The sequence below is a fragment of the Podarcis filfolensis genome (assembly GCF_964270895.1).
Source record: "Podarcis filfolensis genome assembly, chromosome: 8".
NCBI lineage: Eukaryota > Metazoa > Chordata > Lepidosauria > Squamata > Lacertidae > Podarcis > Podarcis filfolensis.
The window spans coordinates 43819614-43835614 of NC_139611.1; the positions used below are offsets into that span (position 1 = coordinate 43819614).

Here is a 16001-nt window from a genome sequence, read left to right on the forward strand (position 1 = left end):
TGCTATCCCAGATGCTATCCTTGGTTTCTTCAGTTAAAATGGATCAATTAGCAGGTGATGGGAAAACTTCTCTCTGAGACCTTAGAAAGACTGTGCAAGTCCAAGAAGACCAAATGTTGCCCACATGTTATTTGTCAGCATGGCCAATGGCCAGGGAGAATAGGGATTATATTTCCAGCAACATCTGGGGACCCAAGGTTGGGAAGGCTGAATAGGCTGGCAAATAATCTGGCCATCTATACAGCAGGCTAAAGAGGGCTCGTGCTGCCTGCTTGGGCCTGCAAAAATGCATTTTGAGGGAGGCTTGTGTTTTCAAGCACCTGACATGTCACAGTACATACCTTGTGAACTCAAGGGCTTGCTGTGCTCTCCTTTGTGACTGGAAAGTAACATGCCTCTGTCAAGTCTAGTGTCTCCTGTGCAACTTGGTTCTATGCTGCAAAGCCAGGATGCCCACAGAGATCTATGTATGGCTTCCTTTGGAAGAAGGCCCCTTCCATGTGCATGCCTTTCTAGTAGCTGTTCCTTTGCAGGCTGCTTTGGGGAGTCTAGTAAATTTGGTCCCTAGCAGTTTTGCGGTATCAAACAAAACCAGTAGTTTTTAATACAGTGGTACCTCGGGTTAAGAACTTAATTCATTCCAGAGGTCCGTTCTTAACCTGAAACTGTTCTTAACCTGAGGTACCACTTTAGCTAATGGGGCCTCGCGCGGCTGCCGCACAATTTCTGTTCTCATCCTGAAGCAAAATTCTTAACCCAAGGTACTATTTCTGGGTTAGTGGAGTCTGTAACCTGAAGCGTCTGTAACCCAAGGTACCACTTTATTCTATTCTGATGGTGATTAACCATGTGCCTTTAGAAGCTCAAATGGACATGTGAACCTGCCATACATTACTGTTTCTATTCTAACCCAGTATTGTCCACTCCAGCCTATCCCAGCCTGATGCCCTCCAGAAAATTTGGACTACAACTCCCATCAGCCCCATGTTGTGCTGACTGGGGCTGATGGGAGTTGAAGTTGAAAACATCTGGAGGACACCAGGTTGGAGAAGGCTGGGCTTCTCTGACAGGAAGTGGCTATCCAGCATCTCAGGCAAAGAAGAATCTTTCCCATCACTTGCCACCTGAAATCCTTTAAATGGAGATTCCAGGGATTCAGCTTGTAACATACTCCATGCAAAACACATGCTCTTCCACTGAGCTATGTTTTCTCCTCAGTCAGGATAGCTATTTCCTGTGTTTTCCCTCACCATCTGGTAATTGAAGAAATACTGCTTCTGAGCACAGAGGCTTCATTTGGCTATTGCAGCCGTGAGAACTTTTCCCTTTTAGGAAAGTGTCTAATGCTTTTTTTTAAAGGGGGAACAAGTCTGAGTCATAACCATATGTGTCATGTGAAGGTATAGTTCCTTTTGTTTAAAAAATCTACACTCCTGGGTCTGAGCAGGAGTTGTCATAGAGTGCGGCTTCTGTTTCTAACTTTCTGCACCCTGCACCCTGCCCCTGCCCCCAACTGGTGCCCTCCATGTTTTGGATTACAGATTCCATCAGCCCCAGTCAATATATGCTGTAGTCCAAAACATACAGAGGGCACCACGTTGGGGAAGGCTGAAACAAACGCACACGGTTGTATTTTGCATACTTGGTAGGAACAAATTAGATGTTACTAGGGAAACACAGGGTTCCCGGCTGACTCTTCCTTTCATAATGTTCATGTGAGTGTTGGTGGGTGCTATTTGCAGGAGAATTAGTTAGAAAGAGGGAAGATTGATCCTTCTCCCTCTGGCGATAATTCTCCCCTGTAAGTGCGTCCGCTCTGGGTCATATATAAAGGTTCTGCCCTGCTGGGCCCTTAAACTTGAAGTGGAACCAGCTGTAGGGGATATAGCTGTGGGGAAGGAATTTGCAGGGAGTGTCAGCAAGCATGGAAAGGGTTTCGCTTCTTAATTTCCATGTCACTAAATTTCCTGTTACATTGGCAAATATGGGGCTGAGGCCATAGGTTTCTTAACATAATATGTGGCTTGGATCATGCAATGCAGCTTTCCTGAGTTCAGAACGTTTTGGATACCTTGGCACAACGTTTTTTTAATAAATTTTTGATGCTTTTTAAAAAAATAAGTTTTAATTTCTATTATGTCTCTGAAATTTAGAGCTTGGTACACATGCTTTAAATAAAAAAGGAAAGCAAAGATTCTACTTAGAAATGCTTCTATTGTCTATATATTGGAGCTTGGTGTGCTTCAACTGAACCGTCTTCCCTTCTCATCTGCTTTTAGGACGTTAATTTGGGACAAGAACAACACAACATTGTGTGGATTCCTTGATGTTACTCGTGCCTTGCTAAGGTAGGTACCTCATTGCTGTGCTCTGTTGATGCCATCCTGGAGGCTCTGCAGACAAATTCTGTTCTTCTTTGGAATAAGAGAATCCCAGTCCAAGTGCCAACTCTTTCCCCATAAATAACTTTGGCAATGCCATTTCAGGACCCAGTAATGTCAGACAAAACATCAAGAATTTATTCACTCACTCGTCTTCCTATATGATATATGCCACCAGTGCTATTTTTCTAGAAAAAGAGGTGTTGGAACTCTCCATGAATTTGTAATGACAATAGTGCCCACCTGAGAGGTGCCAGAACTGCATTCTGGTGAGTTCTGGCTGAAAAAAGCCCCATATGCTACCATTGGTTAGCATACCCTTCTGCATTCTACATAGGACAAGCAGGCCAGTCTTGTCACAAAATAATAAATCAGGCTTCCTCAACCTCGGCCCTCCAGATGTTTTGAGACTACATTTCCCATCATCCCTGACCACTGGTCCTGCTAGCTAGGGATCATGGGAGTTGTAGGCCAAAAACATCTGGAGGGCTGAGTTTGAGGAAGCCTGTAATAAATGAATGCAAATCAGACATCAGAAATGATGATATTTTAAAAACCAGAGAAATAACATTTCAGCTGCTTGGGATGTTCTGGAAGTGGCCATTCTCAAATAAAGGAACTTCAAGGGGAGGCTCCAGTGAGAAACAACTGAATTATATCTTATGAAGAAGTTCAGATCACCTGTGACCTGAATCAAAATGATCTTAAGAGGAGCACTCCACTGCAAAGTTTTGTTACAGCATCTACTTGTTACACTTTAATTGGGAAATAGGCTGACTACTGTGCATGCACAGTTGTGAATTGTTTTGGGAGCCCTTAGTAGCCTAGGGACATCTAATGAAACAATTCTTGTTCCTCAGGAATTTTACTCTAAAAGCTATGCCCTTGCCCATAAGTGATGTGGCCCAGGCTCATCGAAGCCATCCAGAGAAAATGGAGGAAGTTGTGCACAAGGTAAAAAGCATAGGAATGGGGGTATTGATCTGAATGGGGGAGCACTCTAGATCAATCTTGAATTAGAACCCAACTGATAGGTATGTGCTGAATGAATGTTAGCATGCCGTATGTGCTCCAGTATGCTGATCATATGTTACTCAGTGCTGCTGAGTAAATGCAACTACTTCTTTGGGAGGCCATAGAAGTGAGGGACATGTGAGCCATGCCTCTTTTGCATGCTGCAGATACAGTCTTACCTCGCAAGGAATCAGATTCAAGAGACCTTGCCCAAGGAGAGATGCCGGTTACAGCCAGACAGTACAGCCAGCTCTTCTGCACAGGTGGGAACCCTTGGATCTTCACCTACCTTCATAGCCTTACGTCTTGCATAGTCAGCTCTGATCACATTTTAATAAGAAAACGAATTTGCACCACCCTGAAACAATGAACAAATGGAAATGCGGCTAGCCTACAAAATTTGCACTTCTCCAGATTTTGCAATGCAAGTAATGTGCACAAAAATGCATATGTGGGTAGTGTGCATAAAAATGCATATCTTAATAAAAATAATATTAGAAATATAGCAGGGGAAATTGCTTGCAAAGATGTGTACATTTGGCAAAGCTACATACAGAAATGTGCAACTTAGGAGAAATGCACACTAAAATGCTGATAAAAAATTGTCAGGGTTGTTTTTTAAAAAGAAATTCCAAACTGTTGTGGAGAACTGAACTTAAAATTGGAAGAAAATAAGGGAACCTGAAATAAGGGAATCTTGCATGCCAACCCCTTTAAAAGTCAAGTGCTGCAGAAGAGGGCCAAAGGGCAGAAAACATCTAAATGGGGCAAGAATGCTGGCATCTGCACATTAGAACATTAAAGTGCTTCACATGCATTGTATCCTGGTAAACTTTCTGACAAGAATTAGTGCTGTCACATTGCAGATGCAGGGATTGGTGCTAAGAGAGTTACAGCCAACTCCAGGCTTAAGGGGTATCTCATAACTCACTGATCCTTCTGTTCTTCTTCCTTGCCATTGCTGTTGGTTCATCTGCCCTCTCCCAGTGTACAGGCCAACAAAAGCCAATAAGGAGGAGCAGCATCCTCCGCTTGCCTTTCCCTTTCTCTATGGAGAGTGCTGCAAATTGGGACCAGAGGGACAGGACCAGTGAATGGGCAGCAGTAGCAACCGATGAGAGGGTGGAGTTTTTCAGGGAGGGACCCTCTGAGGTCACCCTGACCAAGGGTCCCCAAAACCTGGAGCCAACACTGACTCAATTAAATACAGCTAACTGAGACTGGAATTCTAGGGAGTGCTATACCTTTGTGCTGGTGGTACAGTGGTGCCCCACATCTTGCTCTCTATTCTAGGCACTGAAGGATGCATCCCAGTCTGTGCATAAGTGCATTGAAATGCTGAGCTCTGTTCAAGATGTGGAAGTTAAAGCAGACATCCTGCGGGCAGAGGAGACCATCAAGGATGCAAGCCTTTCAATCAGTGTGAGCTCTCCTTCATGTGTGTTAAGGGTGCTTTCCAGGCAGGCGCTTAATCTGCAAACAGGTTCTTCACAACAGTTTTTTTAACATACCAGATTTTCTCCTAAAAGGGCACATCCAGATTAAATCAGCAGGAGTGAGGGATGCAGGCTGACATTTTGATGCCAGTGATGTCATGTGCATGCTTTAAAAACAGCTTACTTCCATGAGGAGTACTGATCCCACAATAAATACCTGTCTGCAAGCCTCCCCTTTGCTACTTTTCTTGTTTTGGAACTCAGTCATGAACCACTAAGAATAGATGATGATGATTAATTTAATTTGTTATCACTTTATCTTGCCCAGGACAACCCAAAGCAACTTACAGTCAAAAAGACAGATACATTTTTTAAAAAAACAACACCTGCCCTTTTCTAAAAAGGCCACAGATAGTTAAAGGCCAAAGACCTGGTTATAGAGGGAAGTTTTTTGCTGAGTACCTAAAGATATATAATGATCGCTCCATGTGAGTCTCCCTGGGGAGAACATTCCACTAATGGGGAGCCACTGCAGAAAAGGCCGGTTCTTGTATTGTCACCCTCCGAACCTCTCATGGAGGGGGCACATGAAGAAGGGCCTCAGATCATGATTGTAAGCTAATTTTTAACCTGCATGTGTCACAAACCAAGCAACACTGGAAAAAGTCAGAATATCAGATGTGACTGAAGATGCCTTTTAAATTTTCATTACAAATTCAGGAAGAATGCATCATTTTCATAGGACACAGGTAGGCAACCTGCAGTTTGGGGGCCACACACAGCCCTCAGCCTCATTCTGTGTGGCCTAGACTGACAAAATCAATGTCCTCTGGACAGTTTACAAACATAAATAAAATACACAAATATAATAAAACCGATACCACAATTTCTTTACAAGTATTAAATATATAGAAGGTAGCCATGAACCTCCTCTAGCCCCCTTCGACAGCAACCTACTGGTGGCAACCTGCCTTCAACAGTGGCCTTTCAGATAAGCTACTGTGGCAAAGAAGGACTGAATTCTTGATGAGAGCCTTTCTCTTCCTGCAGGTTTTGCCTATTTTGTATGAGGCAGGAAACCCTGTGCACCAGAACAGCAAGCTTCAGCACAAGCTGGAGAGTCTCATTGAAGAAGTCTCTCAGACTTGCAGCAGTGAAATCCAGGTAAGTAGGTAGAGTTCCATAGTCATCTAGTAGTAGGAGATGGAAAATACTTTGGAGAGCTGCTGCCAGTTAGAGTTGACAATATTGAGCTTAGATGGACCAAGTCTGCAGTTTTGCACCACACAACTGTAGCTTTTGGTGTGTGCTACAGAAATCAGCCTCCTGAGAAATTCTGCTTCTGTTTTTTAAAAGAGTGTTTTATATGGTGACAGAATTAAGTCTGTAATTGAACTGGAGACAAAGATGCTAACTGCTGCTGCAGCATATAAACTCTGTCTGCTAACAGGTACTGTGAACATACCTTTGCACCTTTTATGGCCATCAGAAGATATGCAAATATGACAAAAGCAAAAAGTTGGACCTCTGGCCTATAAATCCGAGAAGTCAAATGAGGTTTCTCCTCGCAGATCAGGACACAGATATCACTGCCTTAGTAGCTTCCTTTTTTAGCCACAATTTCACCAGAATGGGATCCCAATGAACCATCCTTTCGGGGAATAGACAGGGTGAAGCAGAATATCTAAGTGCACGCAATCACAGTGTGACCTTATTACCTTCAACAGCTTCACCCTTGTCCTTTTAACTACCCTAGTGACTTGAAATATTTTATACTGTGATACCAACAAAGGTATTTTATTTGATTTGCAAATGTGTGTAAATGCCTAAATTCCATTGTTTATTAATAACACCAAAAATATTGTAAATATACATATAAAGCCTTAGACTAGAGGAAGGTGACCTGGAACCTCTTGCAGTGAATGGCTTCCCCAAACATGCTCCCAAGTAGAAAGTAATAAAACTTCAGGTTTTGACGATTCCTCATGGCACATTTATTTCTTGCTTGTACTTTCTTCATAGACCATCATGCATGCCTCATTGGTTGCCACTCAGAGTTTGTGCCCCAAACTCATGCAGAAAAATGACTTTCAGGACCACCTGCTCTCCAGCGTGCCAAAGAAGATGCTCCTTGACCAGCTTTTGACTGAGATGTACAGCAGGCTCACGTGGGTGACAGGACTAACCTTTCTCTTCAAGCCACACCGGAGTGCCTGTTTAGGTTGGAAGCATCTACTCAATCTTCAGCATTAAACGCTGAAGTAGAAAGAGAAAGGTTTTGCCTGCTGGCTGTGTTTCTCCTTGAGATTCCTGCTTCCTGGCATATAGCTTTTCAGTAGAGAGACATTTGGGGTAGATGGGGGCCTCTGAACTGTCCTTTTTATTTTTCATACAAGTACTGTTCTCCATCGGCAGCTTAACCTCATATCTGTAAGAATCTTGAGCCTCTTGTCTGGTATATGGGTCTGCAGAACTGTTTCCATGGCTCAGGCAGAAGCCAGCATCTTATGTCCTCTACATGTCACTCTCTGCTATGCAGATACATCTCTCTGACAGCTGTCTAGGCTCCTAGGGCATAGTCACACCACAGAGTTAAACTGATGAAACAGACATTCCTCTTTCCTAGGGAATTCTGGGATTTGTAGTTCTGTGAGGGGGTAGCTTTTCAGAGAATTCTCAGCACCTCACCAGATTAAAATCCCCAAGATGCTTTAAAAAGGTTGTTTTTTGTCCTCAGCTTCTAAAATTTGTATAACATTCCAATCAACTTTAATCAATTTTCACATTTTTGCGGCATACAGTATAGGACCACATTCTAGATGCATGTCTTCTTTCATTTTTCAAAGATAAAATAATTTATTAAAAATGTTTTCCAGACTTCTTCATGAAGAATGTAAGAAGTGCCTTGCTGTGTCAGCCCTCACTCACTAACAGATCCCAAGCAACTGAAATCTAGGTGCATCCTGTATCTAAACTTGGAGGCTCCATTTAACCCTGATGACTAGTGGCCACTGATCCATATATTTTTTTCTGATAGTATTTTAAAGATACCTAAGCCTGTGGCCATAACCACATTCCCCAAAAGCAGGATCCATATATCAATTATTGTTATTATTTATTAGGTATCTTACATGCCCTTTACTCTGAGATCCCAGGGCAGGTTACAGCAATGAAAAAAGTACAATACAGTACAGTACAGTTAAAACAAATTAACAGTTTAGACAACAGGCTACATCATAAAATACACATATCCCAGGTGTCAGAACTGGGAGAAATCTTCTTCTCCCACCCATTTCTGGCCCTTTACCCAACATCTGATGGTCATGGGAGCCTTAGCAGTCACTTTATCTCACTTCTCAGCCTCCTTATTTCCCAAATCCTAACCCAAGTTATTGGTGCCAAAGTCTTACTAGACAGTGGATCTCTCCTTTGTGCTTTTCTGTGCTAATATCCCTGCTTTGTCCCTTCTTTGATAGGGAGATCCAGCAGTCAGTCACTGAGGCCATGGTCAATGGTATTGCTGATAAAATTTTGGAGGAGTTAGCCACCGTTCAAGGCAAGCTGGTGAGTGCCAGACAGGATTCCGGTCAATGTGCAAAGGCAAGACTGGCCCAGATAGGAGTTCTGTATGCTGCAATTCCTTCCCTTGCTTTGCTCTCCTCGGTGTTAATGTAGGCTAATGTAGGTTTGAATATCATTTTGTCTCTACCTCTCTCTCTCTCTCTCTCTCTCTCTCTCTCTCTCTCTCTCTCAAACACAGCCCTTTTATCTGTTTAAAATATTATTCACCTTTTCCACCAAGGAAGCTTGCTATATAAAAGGTTGAAGGAAGAACAAACACATGGTATATGTGACCACACTTGTCAAGTTCTGGCTACTGCATCTCAAATTCTCAGATTCTTAAAGAGATGGAAAAGCCAGTTAAATATAGTGATTCACTGGAACAAAACCACCATTTTCCCATGCCACCTGTCTAGTATACTGTCTCAGAGTCACTTTTTGAACCTACTTAAACCATTTCAGGCAAAACACCTCTCAAAACTAGCCCAGGAGCCACAGGTGACGAATGCTGCAGACTGGAACACTTTTCAGCAGCGGCACAGAAGCCTGTGGGATGTTGTTGAGAAGGACTTCCAAAAGGAGGAGGTATGCATTTTCCAGCCCTCAGTGCATTCATTATTATGCTAGCCTGAGCCTCACAGTAATTTCTAACTGGGATCAACCTAGTTATTTAAATGCTCTGCACACGATCTGAAAGCTATCCCTTCACGTTGCATCTGTGTCTCTCCTGATTTTACCTATATGTCCCAGTGTAGCTGGGGAGTGAATCCTGCTGTACTCTTTCCCCAAAAAACAGCAGTAGGGGAGTGGCCAAAGGTGGCAGCAGCAGCAGTATGTACATACCTGTTCGATAACTTGAAAGGTAGCCCTGCTGGATCAGAGAAAAAACCTGTTTAGTCCAGCATCCTGTTTCCCAGTGTTGCCGGCCAGATGCTTCTGGGAAACCCAAAAGAGAGACATGAAGTCTGAGAGCAATAGCTTTCTCCCACTGATGTTCCCCAGCAACTGGTACTTGGAGAGGGCTCTGCAAGCCCATCAACCCAGACAAATGTCACTTGTATCCACCAGTGGAAGGGATAACTGAATTTATACCCCAAGCTGCTTATCTGACATGCCTTTGAAATTTATGTGCTACTTTACAGTGCTGGGCATAGTGACATCTTTGCTGTGAAAATGCCTTCATCTGACAAGTCTTTTGAAAGCAGTGGTGGGAATCACTCCTGATCTGTTGTAGACATTTGCAAAATTACGCATAGCAGCTTGGTTCGATAGCCAAATTGTGTCACTAGACCTTGCTATGTATGTTTTCCTTCTGGGATTTTAGAGATGTACTCACCACCTTCTGATATAGCTGCAAAGCTTCAAGCTTCAAATTAATATTCATCTCTGCTTTGGGAGACTGCTATGAGCATATCTGCGTCACAGAATTAAAATGATCTAATAGTCATTCCCTGTCCCCAGTGAATCCTGGGAATTGTATTTCTTTGAGGGAAAGTGGTGATCTCATTTTAGCAGAGAAGTCTTGTCAAAGCACAGTTTTTAGCAATTTTTGAGAAAAGCCACAGCAATGAAAGTGGTATGAAACAGAGATAAACTTGTAATAGGTTTGTCATTTCACTAATCTTCATTTAGTAGGTTGAGGCCTAGACCTGTATCGTGGCCTGATCTAAGGTGGATCATATCAGCAGCACTACCCTAATATAAATATACAGTAAAAAGAAGTGGGTTATCATCAAATCCATAAAAAAAGTTTAAGATATCTCTGAACAGAAGCCATAGTCCCCCCACAGCAGCCAGGCATTCTCCCCTTTCTCAAAAGTCCCTGCCTTGTGGTGACACTACTCCATCAAATTAGGGTCAAACTACATGTAATGCTGTGTATAGTGTGTAATTATGTCTGGGTTTTTGAAAATGTAATATTTAGTGTGGATGGACCGCCCCCCCCCATGAGCACAGGGAAGAGCTTCTGATTAAAATCCCCCTCGTGCTGCAGTAGCCTTAGGAAAAAAGCTCTTGGTGCCTACAGAAGCTTCACATACACATACACACAAGTAACTGGAGTACTGTTGGTAGGTTGGATTTTCATCAGGATCACAGCTGGGGAGGAGCCTGAGAACCTCAACTAGTATAAGAGATATATCCAATAATTTCATGTTTTATAGCTTTTCTTTAAATTTGTATTCTTTTGAACATAAATAAACTCTGGAAAGAAAAGAAAATCAAGGGTTCCAATATTTAGCATTACATTTGAAAGAGGGGGAAAGATCTAGTTGTACACCATGCATTTAACACAATGTACAGTTTGACCCGCTCTGCATTTTTATCCTCAAACTCCTTTGTTTGTTTGTTTGATTGATTGATTGATTGATCTGTAGGAATTTCTGTACCACTCAACATATAAAATACCATACCTTTTAAGATTTAAAATAGACACAAAATAAAAAACAAGAAAATGATAAAGTATCTTCAGAAGTATCTATAACATGGCTGAGTCACTCTACAGCAGGGGTAGGCAACCTAAGGCCCGGGGGCCAGATGTGGCCCAATTGCCTTCTTAATCCGACCCGCGGATGGTCTGGGAATCTGCATGTTTTTACATAAGTAAAATAAATAAAAGGACATTTTATTTAAAATGCCCTTTTATTTAAAATGTCCTTTTATTTAAAATGCATCTCTGGGTTATTTGTGGGGCATAGGAATTTGTTCATTCCCCCCCCCCCAAAAAAAAATATATATAGTCCAGCCCACCACAAGGTCTGAGCGACGGTGGACCAGCCCACGGCTGAAAAAGGTTGCTGACCCCTGCTCTACAGAGTAAGCTTGTGTGTGTAAGAAAGTTTTAAGCAAGCATCTATCACTGTATGCACTGTAAGCTCTTCTTAGATGGCCAGAGGCTAGGAATTCCACAAAGTAAGTGCAAAGGGCCTAGCTGCAGGGGTTCATGGATCAGACCTCAGGAATATGTAACAGGGTAAAACGTGCTTCTTAAGAAGACTGCAGTGTCCCCCCAACGTCACACATTACCAAGGAAATATAATAAATGAACAGAAAAAACCCTACCCAAGTGACACTGACACAAAGCTCCCCCCACTAAGCAAAATAATGTAAGTTTACCCCCCCTCCTCTCCCCCCCTCCCCTTCTCTTTTCCCCCAGCCTGTACAACAGTGTCTCACACTGAATGTAACTGGTCAGTAGAAACGATTCTATGACCTGAAAAGAGACAATGCATGTACTTTTGTAAACCAAGAAAATCCTTAATAAAAAAATATTTTAAAAGCAGGCTACAGTGACAGGGCAGGTACATAGAGAATAAGACTGTCACTCAAATAGGCTGTTTCTAAGTTGTTTGGGATTTTATATACCATCAGCAAGACCTTAAACCTGGCCTGGTAGCATACTGGCAGCCAGTGCAACAGTACAGTTGGTTTTTAAAGTATCGTTTCCTCTCTTCACAGTACAAGATGGCTGCCCAGTGGAAGCACAGCTGTTCCACAAGCATTCTCCCAACTCTTGGACTAAATGGTAAAGCTTATTATATGTGTTGGTATGAATGAGCACCTTTTCTAAAATCCACTTAGCTGGGAAACAGTTTAGGTGAATGCCAAAGGGTTTATTTTTTGTAAGTATTTATGTGACAAGCATGAGTTTGAAAACACATACAATCATATATGGACACTCAATGGAGAGTTGAGAGTGGCTTTGGCCCGTTTGGTACGCAATTGGTGGCAACCTTTGTGTGAAATGCCCCAAATGCATAATGACCTAAATCTCAGAGATGATTAGGCAGTAACTCTAACTCCACTAAGATGGAAGTAAGCCCAAATGAATACAATAGGCCTTGCTTCTGTGGCTTAGGATTGCAGCACTAAAAACTCATTGAAATTAATGGATATACATTAGGCACAACAAACTCATCCTGTTGATTTCATTGGGGCTTTAGCATGACCAAGTACGTCTTAATTTTGGCCCAAGTGACTTACCGTAATTCCTGTATACGTCAATTTCAGGGCAAGTTTATACATTGGCACATCTCCATGGAAGATTGCTTTCCTATCACCAGAGCCAGACTTACCATTAGGCAAAGTGGGGCAGCAACCTCCAGTGGAGCTGGGGAGTAGGCAGCAAATTACTGAAAGAATGGTGGTGAGATATTGAATGGCAGAGCTGTGTGTGCACCACATAGCCTGTGCTCCCTCACTCCCATCTCTGAGCTACCCTGCTGCCCTTGGTTACAGTGGAGGATGATGTCTGGTCATTTTTGTGGAAGCTAGATTTGACTGCCACTCCAGTTGGCTTCCATCCATGTCATGGGAAGCACCATCTTGTCCTTTGCCTCAAGCAGCAAAATGTCTTAGAGTGGCTCTGCCTATCACAACTTTATACTCTGGTTGTAGCATTGCACAACCCAGCCTAAAATGGTTGATCTTTGTACAGGAGTGGTTCCTACATCTTATGTTCGGAATAAATGATGCAAAGTCACCAGCGCTCTTAAATTTTAGATGGCCAGAATCCCCTATCTCTCCTTGAGTTATATAGGTCTTGCATGTGCTTTCCTTCTCCTCCTTCAGCCAGTCTAGGAAGGTAGGGAGAATGAAGAGACAATGGCAAATTGATAGATCCCATACTTGCATTTTTCTATTGTGAACGGCTCTGGGATCTTCGAATGAAGGGTGGTGTACATTTTTAAATAATAATAATAAGAATAAGAATAATACCACTACCAGGTTCAGTTCCTGGCATCTCCGGTTTAAAAACCTATTGCAAAAGACCAGTCTGAAGCCCTGGAGAGCCATTGCCAGTTACAGTAGACAATACTAGGCTAGATGGACAAATAGTCAAACCTGGGTAGGTATAAGGCAGCTTGCTAAGGCCCTACGAGGTGTGGGTGGCAGCAAGGCAAATGTAGTCTGCTGACTGTAGCAGAGGGGGCAGCAAGAAGGACGACAGGAGAAATGTGGATTTCATCATGTGTCCAGTTGCTGGATAGCAGCAGCAGTAATGGTTAAGTGGGGGAGCAGGAATATGGGACAATACAGAAGCTTGGAAATACAGTGGTACCTCGGATTACATATGCTTCAGGTTACAGACTCTGCTAACCCAGAAATAGTGCTTCAGTTTAAGAACTTTGCTTCAGGATAAGAACAGAAATCAGGCTCCGGCGGCACGGCAGCAGCAGGAGGCCCCATTAGCTAAAGTGGTGCTTCAGGTTAAGAACAGTTTCAGGTTAAGTACAGACCTCCGGAACGAATTAAGTACTTAACCCGAGGTACCACTGTACTGGGGTTGTCTCCTGTTCACATGCGAGTGGGTGGCTGGCTGGCTTCAGGAAGTCACAGCACAGTTGGCTTAGGTTGTTTGCAAAGGGGACTTTGGCAACCTCTGAAAAGTGGGAATCCTTGCTTCACTCAAAATGAAAAGAAAAGGGGGTGGGGGAGAGGAGACACGACCTGGCTTTGTACAGAACCACCCACTCCTAGTTGTCTTTGGAAAAGAAAATAAATCTGTAGCTGCTCCAGCTTCTATTCCTCAAAGCGTGAGCTAGCCAGGAAATCAGTCTCAGCCAGGGGATGCACTAGCTGCTCCTCCTCATCCTTCCTGAGGCAAGGCAGGCTTTTCCCATTGGTGCACAAAGCCCCGAGCCCATTAGCAGTAGCCAAGTCTGCCTTGTCAGTTTAGTCGCCTGATATGTAACAAATCTGCCTGTGTGACAGGAGACGTTGCTGTGCTGCATAGTGGCAGCCTGCTGTCCGCCTGGCAACTCCAAGGATTCCTCCCCCTCCCCCCTCCCCCCACCTCCTCCGACTTCTCTCTTTCAGGTCTATCGGAACTCGATTTTAAGGTAGAGGCAGAAGATAACAAGATTGGGGCTCCCCAGGCTGAGCTGTCACTCAGCCGTGCCTCCGTGAAGTCACGCCCTGCCTCCACAAAGGATGCTGAAGCTGGGAGCAGGCTGCTTCCTTGCACAGAGCCTGCATCCGCACAATCCCTTATGGACCTGCCGACTGCAGGAGAGAAATTGGAGCATTATACCCGAGACAGGCCCAGGCCCAACCGCAGGAACAGGCAGCCCCCCAGCAAGCCAAATGTAAGACTCCTCTTGCTTTTTTAAATCTCTAATTGCTTTTGCAGATGCACAAGGCGTGTGTGTGTGTGTGTGTGTGTGTGTGTGTGTGTGGAGAGAGAGGAAGAGAGAGAGAGAGAGATGGGCAAATGCCTTACGGGTGTTTATTGCAGCCCTGGAAGATGAAATGAGTAGAACAGCAGCTGTTTGATTATGCGCTTGTCAGCTGGGCACTGGCCACTGCTGCGTAGAGGACAAGGTTGTTTATATATGAGTATATGCAGCATTTGGGGGTCTGGAAGCAGATCTTGGCTGCTTGTGTTTATTTCTTGGGTTTTGCAAGGTAGGGGAAATTGTAGCACTGCCCACTCCTGCAATCTGGATTCTGTGGCAACCATCTGCATGCACTCACTCACTTTTGAGTGCTATGTTTATTCAAACATTTATGGAAGAACAAACTTATACTGCTGCATGGACAATCTACTGTCTCTTTCTGAAAAAATGTGGATTATTTTTGGAACTGTTAGCATGGATTATGCCACTAGATCCTTAGAATATATAAACAGCTAAGTAAGGCCTTTGCTCTTTGAACATTTTGGGCATTGACCTGGTATGTTTTCCCAGGTGAAGGAGAATAAGGGAAGGGAAGGCTTGTACCACGAGATGTCTTTTTAGCAGAAAATGGTCCATTTATAGAATTATAAATTAACCCTTTGACTACAGCTGAGAGTAAAAACAAAAAACAAAAACTTTGTGGTGCAGCCCAAGCTATATATATTAGAGAACTAGAAATCTGTGTTTAACAGAGGGGTGTGTGAGAAAGAGAAATGCATTCTTTGAGTGATATGTGAATCCAGATTATGAATATAGCAATGCAAGTGATGCCTCGGAAGATGTAAGATGGAGAGTGGAGTTTGGCGTCCCTGCAAAGGTAACACATGTTTCTTCATCGCATGTTGCCTTGAGCCACTGGGGCTGAGGGCTGTTTCCTACCACTACTTTTTTTTTAGGGTGAAGCGTACCCAAAGTGTGTATGTGTATGGTTACCACATACTTGGAAAAGTTCAGAATGTGGGTTGAACTAAGCAGTGATGAATAGTGAATTGTGAACTCGCTGTCTGATAATTAGTATTTATTCAATTGGACACCCACAAGAAATTGCAGGAGGAGGGTGAAGGCAGTAGTGCAGTCATTTAATTAGACCCTGGACTTAAATGTGGGCCTTCCTTTTTAGATTAAAATTTGTGTTACTTCACTTGCTTCAAAATGTGGTAAGTTAGCCCTGCTGCATTTACAGGTCCCTCTGTTCACATTGGCAAGTGAGGCCCTGCATGATATTATTACATTTATAACTTACCTTTCCTCCAAGGAGCCCAAGAAAGTGCATGTAGTTCTCCTCCATAATTTATACTCACAACAACCCTGTGAGATAGGTTAGACTGAGAGTTGGTGATTGGTTCAGTGTCATCCTGGGAGCTTTATGGCTAAGTGGGGATTTAAACCCTGGTCTCTCAGGTCTTGGTCTGACATGCTAACTAATACACAAT

General features: G+C 43.2%; 1 protein-coding gene across 4 annotated transcripts in view; it reads left to right on the forward strand.

Moving 5' to 3' along the window:
- The window catches only part of CARMIL2 (capping protein regulator and myosin 1 linker 2), a 64535-nt gene that overhangs the window by 29174 nt on the left and 19360 nt on the right, over positions 1-16001 (forward strand). For all 4 annotated transcript variants that reach the window (XM_083626415.1, XM_083626413.1, XM_083626414.1 and 1 more), the window contains 10 exons: positions 2280-2348; positions 3242-3335; positions 3563-3658; positions 4689-4817; positions 5882-5995; positions 6854-6999; positions 8308-8395; positions 8855-8977; positions 11849-11915; positions 14210-14478. In XM_083626415.1, the coding sequence (XP_083482541.1) occupies positions 2280-2348; positions 3242-3335; positions 3563-3658; positions 4689-4817; positions 5882-5995; positions 6854-6999; positions 8308-8395; positions 8855-8977; positions 11849-11915; positions 14210-14478 (1195 nt within the window). The remainder of the gene's footprint in view (positions 1-2279; positions 2349-3241; positions 3336-3562; positions 3659-4688; positions 4818-5881; positions 5996-6853; positions 7000-8307; positions 8396-8854; positions 8978-11848; positions 11916-14209; positions 14479-16001) is intronic.